Source organism: Rhincodon typus, chromosome 1 (assembly GCF_021869965.1).
Source record: "Rhincodon typus isolate 14 chromosome 1, sRhiTyp1.1, whole genome shotgun sequence".
In the NCBI taxonomy this organism is placed as follows: domain Eukaryota; kingdom Metazoa; phylum Chordata; class Chondrichthyes; order Orectolobiformes; family Rhincodontidae; genus Rhincodon; species Rhincodon typus.
In genome coordinates this window covers 166,378,490-166,390,885 of record NC_063332.1, presented here as the reverse complement: position 1 = coordinate 166,390,885, position 12,396 = coordinate 166,378,490, and the positions used below count along the sequence as shown (strand labels likewise).

Here is a 12,396-nt window from a genome sequence, read left to right as displayed (position 1 = left end):
ACCACTGTATACATGACTCCATCAAAATTTTCAATATCCCAGTTGATCCTCACTATTCTTCCACTTAACACCACAGATTTCTGGAAGCTGTACCATTCATCTCTGCAGTTACTCCACTAACAGTAATCTCAGTATTACTCTGCATTTACTGGGTTATCTATTTGTAATTTCTGTGGAAACAAGAGGACAACTTGAATTCACATGGTGAGCTTTGGGTCTTGAATGTCCTGAAGTACTACACAGCCAATGAACTACTTTTGAAGGATAGCTGTAATGTAAGAATGTGACATCCAGTTTGGCACACAAAGGTACCACCAACAGCAATGGGATCTTAATCTATTTCTGTGATGTTGATTAAGGGGAAAATATTGACTGCTAACCCTCTTCAAAATACTGCATAGGATCTTTTATGTCCACCTGAGGTGTCAGAAGGGGCCTCAGTTTAATGTTTCATCTGAAACATGGCACATCAGTACTGAATTGGAATTTCAGCTTTGATTTTTGTGCACAAGTCCCAGATAAGACTTATGACAAATATTATTACAGATAATTAGATAAATGGACTGGAGACAGTCCATTTTAGTGAAAATTGTAGACAATCCTTTGGAAGGAACAGGGCATTTTTCTCATGTCATAATTCAGTCAGTGATACTGGTGTGGAAGTGATTTAGAATACAGATATTTCTTTAGTCTGCCATACATTTAATACTTGCTTTTCTTTAACCAGAGCTACGGATATCTTTAACGTCATCTCTGAAAATGTTTCTGCTTTATGGAACATTTTACTTGAATTGACGCCAGGGACTGGTGCAGAGCAAGAGAAAGAAGCAAAATCTGAATTACCTACAAATAGTCGAGCTGTGAATGACCATTTTGAAAATGGTTTAGAAGGTAATCAAAATACAAGTGGGAGCAACCAACGTGTAAAGCAAGAAGATCACTTGACTGATTCACCATTGGATCCCCAGATTGGCAGGAAAGTTTGTGAACCATGCTCTGAATCCCAAGGGATTGATCAAAATGAGAGTGATATTTCTGAAGAATGCAACCAGAATCAGGATTACCTGAAGACTTTAGCCATAACGGAATATGAGCTTCAGATGTTGGAGCAGCAGGCAGAAGCAGAGGATGCAGTGGAAACTACTATTTCCTCTTTGCCAGTCAAGGTAAAATATCATATTACAATATATTTTCAGGAATGTAAACAGATGTTTGCCAGAACAGAACTTGAATATTGCTGGGAAAAAAATTGTCAAAGCTCTTCGCCTTGCACTCTTCAGGACATTTTGTAAGACTTACCAATTCAAGGGGAAAACCAACATTTAAAGTCTCATGCGGTATAATTGTTAGTATTCTTGTGAAATGTCCTGATGAAAGCCCAACAAAAAAGCTTCGACAAAATGTGTAATTTTCAGTAGTATAATCTTTGACGACAACCAGTTTATAATTGAATGTGTTGGCTCAGGCAAGTAGTGTTCATGTAGAAACAAACATACGCATTTTATGGGCATGAAATGCAAGCTCAGGCTTCTTGACTTGGCAGTCAACTGTAAGTAGGTGACTAGTCTGCTGTGTAGTTGGAGGCTGTGTGACCAGCTGGATGGCTGGTTTATGATGCAGCGTGATGCCAACAGCCTGAGTTCAGTTCTTGCACCAGTTGAAGTTACCATTGAAGGCCCCACATTCTCAACCTTGCTCCTTTCCTGAGGCATGGTGACCCTTGGGTTAAACCACCACCAGTCTCTCTCTAATGAGACAGCAGCCCTATGTTCTTCTGGGACTATGGCGATTTTTAAGCATGTGTGAAAAACCCACATCAAAACATTAACTTGTCTTTCATCTCCATAGGGATAGAGTGACTTATTGTTGTTTCCAACTGTGTTTTTGCTTTATTTCCAATATTTTTTGTTTTTCATTCTGATTTATGATGAGCACTGTTCTGACAGTGTTAAAGATTATGCTTAATTTTCAAGGAACATACATTAAAGAAAGAATCACCAATTATGACTTCCTAACAGTTGCTACTGTATATATAACAACTGAGCCATATATTTCATTAGTTAATATCAGGTCAGATGATGAGCAAAATCCCTCAACAGTTTCCCAAATTTCATTTGGGATTCATGCTGCTTTATTTAGAAATTTGTTGAAGGAAATTTGTTTGTGCATCAAAACTTTTCACCTTCCATGTCTGAAATTATTTTTAAACAGCTGATACTTTAGAAATGACTTTATTGGTTCTTGAGTTATGGAGATGTTGTCAAGGCTGTATTTATTCCCCAGTCCTTGCTTTCCTGCAATGATGGTGATGGAGGACCTCCTGTCTTGAAGTGTTAGTCATTTTACTTTCAGTGTTTCTATAATGGTGTTTAAAAGGAAATTTCGGAATATTGACCAAGTGATAATGTGGGAATGCTGATTATATGTCCAGGTCAGAGTTTTTTCATGACTTGGAGGTTATTGTGCTTCCACAATAGTGTTACTCTTGCCATTCTCAGTGGTAGAGGTGACCTTGGAGATCTGCTGCTTTCCACACATTGTACATGTTGCAGCCACAGTATTGGAAGTGATAGGGACACCCAAATGTTTGGTCTCTGTAGAAAATCCTGGTCAGGATACTTTTGGAGTACTGTGCTTAGTTCTGGTCTCTGTATATAATGTGGATATTAGGGCACTGGAGAAACTGCAAACAAGATTTACAAAAATTGTATCACGACTTAGAGGTTATAGCTATCAGAAAATAGTGAACAGATTGGGGCTGTTTCATCAAGAAAGGAGAAGACTGAGGACAAAGTGACAAGGTCTTTGAAACTAAGGAAGTGTTTGGTAGGATAAACATAGAGAAGATGTTTTCACTTGTGTGAAGGATGGAATTAGGGGCAATAAATGTTAAGATAACCCCAGATAAATTGAATGAGGAATTGAGAAGAAATTTCTTTATCAAGAGCATGGTTAGAATGTGGAACTCGATACCCTAGGGTGTGTTTGAGGCAAATAACATCAATACGTTTAGAAGAAATCTAGATTAAAAACATGACATAAACGATGTCGGCTCGCAGAGAATTGTGTGGATAAGGGAATGACCTATTTCTCTGTTATATTCTGTCTAAGTCAAGAAAGCTGCCTTGTCTTGGGCACTGTCAGATTTCTTGGATGCTTTACGACTCTGCCAAAGTGTGTTGTGAGCATTTCATCCCATTTCTGATTTGGGCCTTGACTGATGAAAACGCTTTGAGTACTGGCGACTTGTTGCAGAATGGTACGAACTTCAGCCCTCTTCTTACAGCCACAGTTTTTATATAGCTGGTCACCTCTGATTCTAGTGTGGTGATGCAGGCGAAGATGTCGATAGAGGAAGTTAACTCATCACTTTATTTTCATTTCACATTTTGTAATTCTGCAGCCACCTCATAGTGATGAAGAAGCTGATCTCTCTTATGTGATTGAAAGTGATGAGGAGCTGGAGAATGAAATGCTCGAGGTAAGATCAAAATTGACAGATTGTGTCAGGCTATGTTGAAATATGGAATGAAGGCAGGAACAGCAATATATATCTTGACAGACCTACACAGTCTCTTGTTCTAACATGATTTTGGTGAAGATGGTATTCTGGGACTCAACCATGATTCCTGGAGCTCCCTTCCTAACTGCACTGTGGATGCACCTGCAGATCTAGAGGACAACTCCATGCTGCCATGTGCAGTGAGATTAGGAATGACAAGTAAACCTGCTCATAGTAGCAACGCTTCCCACGAATGAATTAAACTTTTAAAAGAGTAGTTCAGGTAGTTGAAACATCAAGAACTACCTGTCTGCTAAACTTGCTTGTCTTCTTTGACTAAATTCAGTTCTTTTCTCATTGGAGCTCTCATGGAAACAGAGGCAATAATGCATCCTATTAAGTGGGGGTGGGAGTTTGATCACGAGGCTTCTTTCAGACTTGGCTGATGCCAGAAGCCTGTATCTGTTGAGGAGGTTCCAACTTCCCCCAGCTAAGTTTTACCTCTGGACCAGCTTGGCAGCAATAACATTAATAATGGCAGATGACCTGTGAGCCTGACCATCTTCATTTGGTATCTATTGTTATATCTGGAAAATGTATCCTGTCCTCAATAAAATACGAGGAAACATGCTTGATCGGCTGAGTTATCATAACACAAGAGAAAATTATGGAAGTGTGCTGCAAGAGGGACTAATTGTCCCTTCATCTGAGTTTTCTCGAAAGAGTTAATAAATTAAAATCTTATTATTTGTGACAATGTCATTTTTAAAAATATCTTGCTTAGCCATGGCTGTCAAATACTAGGCCATCAGTGAAGGTGTAGACATATTTTCAGCTTTGTAAGTCGGTAAGATAGGTCATTTATTTTGTATCCTGTGCTTTCTTCAGTTTTAATTTAAATTTTTTTAAATCGTTCATGGGATGTGGGAGTTGCTGCTGAGGCTAGCAGTTTTGTTGCCCATCCTGAATTGCCCTTGAAGGTGCTGTTGTGAATTGCTGCAGTATATGTGGTGTAGGTGCACCTGCAGTTCTGTTAGGAAGGGAGTTTTGGGATTTTGGCGTTTATTTGTGTAGTGAGTGAATGTTGTGAATGAAGCAAAACATTTTAATGAATGTTCTTAAAGCCTCCATCAAATGCAACTCCATGTTATTTACCTACTCAAAAGAACTAACTGTGCAGAGAATGTGAAGGGCACAAAGCTAACTATGCTCCTACTTAACAGTGTGGAGTTGGATGAACACAGCAGGCCAAGCAGCATCAGAGGAGCTGGGAAGCTGACGTTTCGGGTCGAGACCCTTCTTCAGAAAATGAAGAAGTTTTCCTGAAGAAGGGTCCTGACCCAAAACGTCAGCTTCCCTGCTCCTCTGATGCTGCCTGGCCAGCTGTGTCCCTCCAGCTCCACACTGTGTTACCTCTGACTCCAGCATCGGCAGTTCTTACTATCTCTATGCTCCTACTTTAAGCTTTTACAATTTGTGAACAGTAAAACTTGTATAATTCCTGTTCTGTGATAAAGGTTTATAATATAATTACCACTTTTATTTTAAAGTAGAGGTAAAAATAAATGCATGGTTTCAGTTTTGAAAGTTACTTGTTTGTTTTTTTGAGAGGTCAACAAGAGGGCAGTGAACTGAAGGCACTATTTCCAATAAGATATATGACTTAAGTGCCTAGCAAGGTACCTGTGTTGTTAATGTTTATGACACACTGAGAAAATAGACTGGGGTCTCTAGTAACGTTAGGTTTCAGTTCAGAAGAGTAGTTTCAATCCAGCAGAATGACAATCTGTTGGTAGTGTAGAAATTTCCAGACTGGAATAGTTTAGTTTGTGCAGTCTCCAAGCTGTGAGAGTTGGTGTGGAAATTTTCGAGTTGTCTGAACTGAAAAATGGTTTAGACCATCTGATTTGAAAAAAGTCGGCTAAATAAGAAGTTAAGGTTGGAATCATGCTTCAGTGGAATTGTATGTTTGTAAAGGATATTGCTGGGAAAAATGTTGAAACTTTGTTTTTCTGTTTATGTTAAGATCTTTCTAAACTATCGTGTGTGTGTGTGTGTGTGTATACCTTTTCTATTTCGTGTATTGAGTTTTGTTCTTTGTTCCGAGAACATTGCCAGCCCAATGTGAATATATTCAGTGACTAGGCACCAGAGTAACCAACTGCAAAAATTAAATGTATGATCTAGCCAACCAGGTTTCACTTGTGAATCTGAATTATTCAGTATACCATAAGCTGGGATCATAACAGTTCACGGCAGTACATTAATAGTGCTTCTGTGCTAGTATGGCCTCAGCAAACAAACTTAAGATACTGTTCTGTCTGTCATGTTTAAATGAATCCACAAACCTGGAACAGCTTTAATGTTTCTTCTAGTTTTTCAGCATCAGAAGTGTCCTAAAGTGTTTTTGTTTCCTGACTATTGGACAACAGTAGTAGATCAATGGTTTACGACATGAGTAACACACTAATTACAAGCTACAGTTGAAGATCACTCGGTATTTTCTGTGTATGTGAAGAATAGGTGTTTTGAGTAAAAGCATCACAATTCAGAGCTGAATTCCTGACAGCTCATTTACAGATTTCCACTAGATGGCAGCCCAGTAAAAGTTATACATAAAAACAGAGCTGCAATGCGGAAGTGATTTTTCCCTTGGGTGCTCTTGCAGTAGGATTACAGCTAGACTGGCAGCCAAATTTTCCCATGTACTGTGCTCTTGGATATAATGAGGGATTCCCACCAGAATGTGGAAACTTTGAATTAGCCGGCTTCACCTGGTCCACTGGCACAGATGGATCACTGGAAAACCATTTGACAGTTGCTTCTGAAGGAAGGATACTGACTGAAGTCTTCTTGCAGTGTAGGTGGTTCCTTTCTTCATGGGCAAGGTGGAGAAGTTTGTGAATAGGACTTTCAGAAAACTTACAGAACAGAAGGATGGCCATTTGCCTATTGTATACATGCTAGAGCATATTTTTGTTGGAGGGAGAATCTGTACACAGACCAGGTGCACCTCAGCCATACAAGAACCAATGTTTTCATAGAGCAGTTTGCTAATACTATCAAAGAAAGTTTATACTAATTTGGAGGGAATGGGAACCAGGATGTAACATTTGGAAGGCTAGGCAAAATGCATAAAGGATTTGGAGAAAGTAATTGCACAGTGACTGAAATAGTTAACTATTAGATGAGTTTAGACGAAGGGGGAAATACAGCGAAATCTAATTCAATTTTTTGTACATGTAAAGTACAGATCAGGATAAATGAGGTTTGTGAGGTGCAGGTGCAAAAACCCTTATGAGAGTCTGACCTCATGGTGGTAACAGAGAGCTGGCTTAACAAACAGCTGGGCTAAGTACTAAATATCCCTGGATAGGTGTTCAGGAAAGATAAGGAATAAAAGAAACTGGAAGAGTAGCAATATTGATCAAAGAGTATATTGCAATATTGGAGAGAGTGGATATCCTCGAATGGTTAAGGGCATAATCTATTTGGTTAGAACTAAGAAACAATAGAGTTGCCATTACACTAGTGTTCTGCGGCCATCAACTAGTGGGAAAAATCTAGCAGAACAAATCAGCAAGGAAATTATAGAGAGGTTCACAAACTATGGGGTAACAATTTTGAGGGTGTGATATTAAGATACATTAAAATGGCAATAACAATAACATGAAATGGCAGAAGGCGAAGAGTACAGATGAAGAAAATCGGAATTCTTTTGTCCTTGTGAATTATTCGTTAATCAACATCAGACTAGCAGTTGCCTTGTTCATCTGAAAAGCAATGGTAATCCCCATGAAAGCAATTCTTTATATGTGAAACACTTTTGTGTTCTTTCTAAAGCTTTGGATCTTCCATAATGTGTGGTTCTTCCGTAAATCCAAGTACTGTTCTTGCTTTGGTATCTTTCAAAAGCAAATATGTATATATGAACCTTTTAAAAATTCATAATACAAATAAATATAAAATGGCTTCATATTAGCCATATTTTGAATGTGTCAACCCCCATTGAAGTAGTGTGCTAGAAATCAGGCCATGTTATTTCTGGAGGCATCACAAATGTTAATACTTCTATCAAAGTAAAGACAATTCCTAATTTTCTTATTTTTAGAACCAAGTTAATAAAATGGATAGATCAGTTTTAACAAGAATTGCTGTTTATTAAAACTAAGTAGGTTCTAGCTATAGGTAAATGAGTAAGAATTATTGATATTTAACTCTACTAATTAAAACTCTAATCCCTTATAATCTCCTACATACAGACAGACAAATGTAAATGAAGCACGTTGGTGTTATGGCTGGAGGGAAAACTGAGAAGGCAGTTCAATGGCCTCTGTCCACAGGGCTTGCTGAGATGATCCTTTTACTTGTCAGGATTTGCAATTCGTCAACCTTGCTCTACCCAAAGTGTTTTCCACTTGCTTGCAGGAGGCCTCCAACTGATTTTATTGGTTAAAAGCCACAGTTTACAGCAACTGATGAGGAAAAGCAAATTGGCTTCATGCTTTAGGTTTTTTTTTAACTGCAGAGAAAAGGACACCTCCTCCTACTCCGAAGGCTTCTGGCTGTATTGTTCACACTCGGAAGCTACCTGGTAGCCATTCGCATAGTTGCTGCAGGAAGGAGGCCTTAGTTATTAACAACTGGTCACCACTCCACAAACCAGTCAGTTACTAGTTGCTGCCCAAATCCTGTAGACTGGCGCTAATTGTCTGCAACTAACCTTCCTCAGCTGGTTGAACAAAAATCCCTTGGAATAAGTGTTGGTAGCTTGATTCTGAAAAGTGCAACAATCCCTTCCACAATTCATGGTTTTTAAAATAGGCCTTTTTTCCATTTCAGTCCATGGTCAAAAATGCATAAAATTAGAAAGATAAGGCCTTTATAGATGTCTTGATTCTTATTACTTGCCTCCTACACCATGACCTTCAATATAAACTAATAGATCAGGCACCCCATTTTAAAAAAAAACTGTACATACTTGATATGATCAAAGTAGTAATGAGCTATATTATCTTATTGTTGAAAAGAGATTTAACAAAAGCTTTCATCTTGCATTCCTGAGGGGAAATGTGACGATGCCAAAGTTTAATCTGTAGGAGAATCAGGTGCTGATGGGTTGGCATGCTGACTATTGCTGAAGCATTGCCCAAGCTCCTTGGCTGATTTGGAAAAGACAAGACTTGAACATATTCCTCTTGCTTTCAAAGAACGGATCCGTGTTTATGAATGTATGTATGTTGCTTCTATCAAGTGTAAATGAGTCTTGTTTTGAGCTCAGCTGATAATCTAAAATTGATTATTTGTGTGGCTGCTAATACACTCAGGATTGTTCAGCAAGTGCTGCCCAATACCAGTTAGTCTATTTTGATCGTTATATTTGAAGTGAGAATATCAACCTGTACATGTCTCTGTGAAAAAAAGCCTTTAAATGAATGAAATTTACATTTTTTTTTTGTTTATTTTCCCTCTGGTTTGTTCTTTCAGGCACTGCAAAATTTGGACAGCAGTTCTGAATTGGAGACTAATGCATTTCTCAAAAATTTACCTGACAAAGTTGATGGATCGGAGAAATTTTGTGGGGTGGAGGATGAAGAAGATGAAAACATCAAGGAAGAGGAGGACAATTGGGGTAAATTTGGCTTTGAAAGATGTTTGGAAATAAGTGTTGGTTGAATTTGCATAATTTCTAAAGCTATGTTTTTGTATTAGAAATATCCAACATGTGATATGCTTTCTTGTATTGTCAGTTTAGCACGACAGTATCCATTTTTCTGCTCATCATTAGAATGAATCTCGTTGAGTAATTTCCATTATATGCATTTTGTAATAAATTTGCACTCTACTGGTAATTAAAATATTTCAAGGCCTGTTGCTCTTTTAAGCCTATCTCTATCATTGTTTTTGAACTAGATGCTTCAATACCTGAACCAAATACAAAACAGATCAAGTGCCTGAAGACTTATTTTGGACATTCTAATTTTAAACCGTATGTTTTATTTTTAAAAAGTATTTGTGTCATTACTTTGAATTAATAGTAGGAACGGCATAAAATGTACACACTTTGGTCTTTCAGTTTTCTCCTCTGTCAATGTCGCCTAGTTGCTTTGGGTCGTTATTGACTGTCACTTCAAAGCTTTCCCTTTCAATTCTCCATCCTTGTTACAAGTAAAAGGAGGTCATGGATTCTTTTGCATTAGGATTTGGAGGATAGCGTCCATTCAGCTGTTGTGCTATTTCCCTGCCCAAAGCCATGGTTCTAAACTGATGCATTTTCTAGTTTATCTCCTGCCTCTTTTTGCTATCCTAAGCTTATTTTTAGCAGGAATCCTACCTTCTTGCCTATCACCCCATGCCCCCTAAATTGCTGACTGCACTACTTTCTTCCTTGGTGCTCATGTCAGCTGGTATTTTAAATCGTTGTCTTGCCCAAGATACTGTTCTTAGCCATTTTAAATCTGCCACCATCGTACTTGTCAAAGGAATTATCTGAGATCATTCTAGGCTTATGTCCAATCTCCAACCTGACTTTCAAACCTTTGACTATGTGGTCCCCACTCTCATTTTTGCTTCTTGTTATGGTACAAATGACACACTGAGTCAAAGAGATGCTTGAAGTCAAATCTCTTTTATTGTTTTTTATCCAGCTTGTAAGGATGTGCATTTTATGCTAACTTGTTCCAAATTCTTTCTGACTCACTCATTCCTTTCAGAATCTCTTTAGAAGCCTATCAGGGATGCATTCATTATCACTGCATTTAGGTTTTTATCCTGCTTTAGCACTTGAAATAGTCTTTGCTGCAGTCAATCAGTGTTATTTGGTGAATTACCCTTTCTCTACTTTCTCCTTTTCTCTGTTGGCTTTGAATAGTTGACCACATCAGTCTCATTCAGTGCCATTACTCAAATTTTCAGCCGGCTGGAATTGTCCTTGCTTTCACTCTTATTTATCTGATCATAACCAGAAGCCAGAAAATCCATAGTAATAACTTAATTTTCTGTCCCAAAGTGTTATTTCTAGAGTTCAGCAAGGATCTGTTAAACCTTGTCTTCGTCGCCTTCATGTTTTCTCTTCAGTGCCTTATTTGCAGGAATAGTTTGTACATTTAATTTTTTGTGCGGGGGATCAGATGTTGCTGGCTAGGCCAATGTTTATTGTCCATTCTTAATCATCTTTGAGAAGATGATGAACTTCTGCAGTTCACTGTGGGGTGGATCCACCCACAGGGCTATTAAGAAAGAAATTACAGGATATAGATCTAGTGACAGTGAAGAACCACCGATATAGTTCCAAGTCAGGGTAATGTGTGGCTTGGAGGGAAACTTGCAGGTGATGGTGCTTCCATGCATCTATTGCTGTTGTCCTTCTAGGCTATAGAGCTTGCAAGTTAGGGAATGTGCTGTCAAAGGCATTTTGGTGAGTTACTGCAGCGCATCTCCTGGATGATACTGCTGCCATTCTGCATCCGTGGTACACAGGTGCCAGTCAAATGGGTTTCTTCGCCTGGATGGATTCAGGCTTCTTGAGTTTTGGGGCTGTGTTCATTCAAGCAAGTGGAGAGTATTTCCACACACTCCTGTCTTGTGTATATATAAGTAGTTGACAGGCTTTGGGGCATTGGAAGGTAAGTTACTCTATGGAATTCCTAAACTCTTCCATGTTGTATCACAGCATTTATATAGTTAGTCCAATTAAGTTTCTTGTCCAGGTCAACTAGCAGGGTATTGATGTATACTTACTATACATAGTTTTGCCACTTCATCCCCACCTTTTTGACTTTCCCAGTGATGTTCCTTTGTCAGACTGTTTCAAAGGTTTGTCTTCATTTACTACAGTAGCATCACCTACGTTTTTACACAGATCTTCTGCTGAAATCCCCTGCCCCACCAATTCCATCCTGGCTGGCTTCTCCACTGTACCTACATTTCAGGTCCCACAAAGCTCTTCTGCTTTATATATTGTTCACCCATAAAACTTGTCCTTGCTGATCTACATTTGGCTCCTGTTTCTCAAACCTCCCAAAGGTTAAAATTTTTTCCTCTGGTTTAAAACCCTTCATGACTATGTCCATCTTCTTTTAGCTCTACAACTTTCACAAGCTGTCTGTTTCTCTGATATTGGCTTATTGTACATCTGCCATCCCTTCTTAGACATCCCCTGCCCACCCCCAAAAAATTATTTGCTTTCCATTGATAGTGTACTTGGAGCTGCTTAGGCTTTAGTCACTGATATTACTTCCCTAGATCCCTCTGTTGCTTCTCTTTTTTCCTCTCCTCCTTTAAGCCTTTTATTAATATTTATTACTTTGAGCTTCTGGTCATCTTTATTTCTTCCTTTGGCTTAACATACATTCGTTTTCTTTTGATCGTGCCTGTGTAAAGTGTGTTGTATATTAAAGAAGTTTGATAAATGTAACCTGTTGTAGTATTTGAAAAGATGACACTTGTTAGTGGATCAGCCATAAGGTTCTGAATGACATTTTGCAATGCCAATTGATTTGACTTCTGTTTTTAAATTACAGGGTTCAATGGAAGGTTATCTATTCAGTACTTCAGGAGAGAAGAGATAATCTTGTTGTTATGGCAACTGGTGAGTTTTGGAACAATATGTTAATGTGTAGCGCATAGAACATATCTTAAATTATCCTTTCAAATATGGGCGTCACAGGTAAGGCCAGTATTTATTATCTGTCGATTTCTCCCCTGGGAAGATGTTAGACTTTATGTAATTATGAAGTGTCTTCCAAATTGCTCATGGGCAGGGTATTTCAGAATTTTGACTTGGCCATCATTAAGGATTGTTGATTTATGATGATATGTTATGAAGAGGTGAACCTAGTGGCCATGGTACTTCCGTGTATCTGCTTCCATTGTTCTTCCAGACTGAAGGTCAT

General features: G+C 38.5%; 1 protein-coding gene across 6 annotated transcripts in view; it reads left to right on the top strand.

Annotated features, from left to right (window-relative positions):
* Nucleotides 1–12,396, top strand: part of wrn (WRN RecQ like helicase) — a 101,843-nt gene that overhangs the window by 18,509 nt on the left and 70,938 nt on the right. For all 6 annotated transcript variants that reach the window (XM_048595404.1, XM_048595397.1, XM_048595412.1 and 3 more), the window contains exons 9-13: nt 728–1,166; nt 3,404–3,481; nt 8,990–9,134; nt 9,416–9,491; nt 12,025–12,092. In XM_048595404.1, coding sequence (XP_048451361.1) covers nt 728–1,166; nt 3,404–3,481; nt 8,990–9,134; nt 9,416–9,491; nt 12,025–12,092 — 806 coding nt within the window. The remainder of the gene's footprint in view (nt 1–727; nt 1,167–3,403; nt 3,482–8,989; nt 9,135–9,415; nt 9,492–12,024; nt 12,093–12,396) is intronic.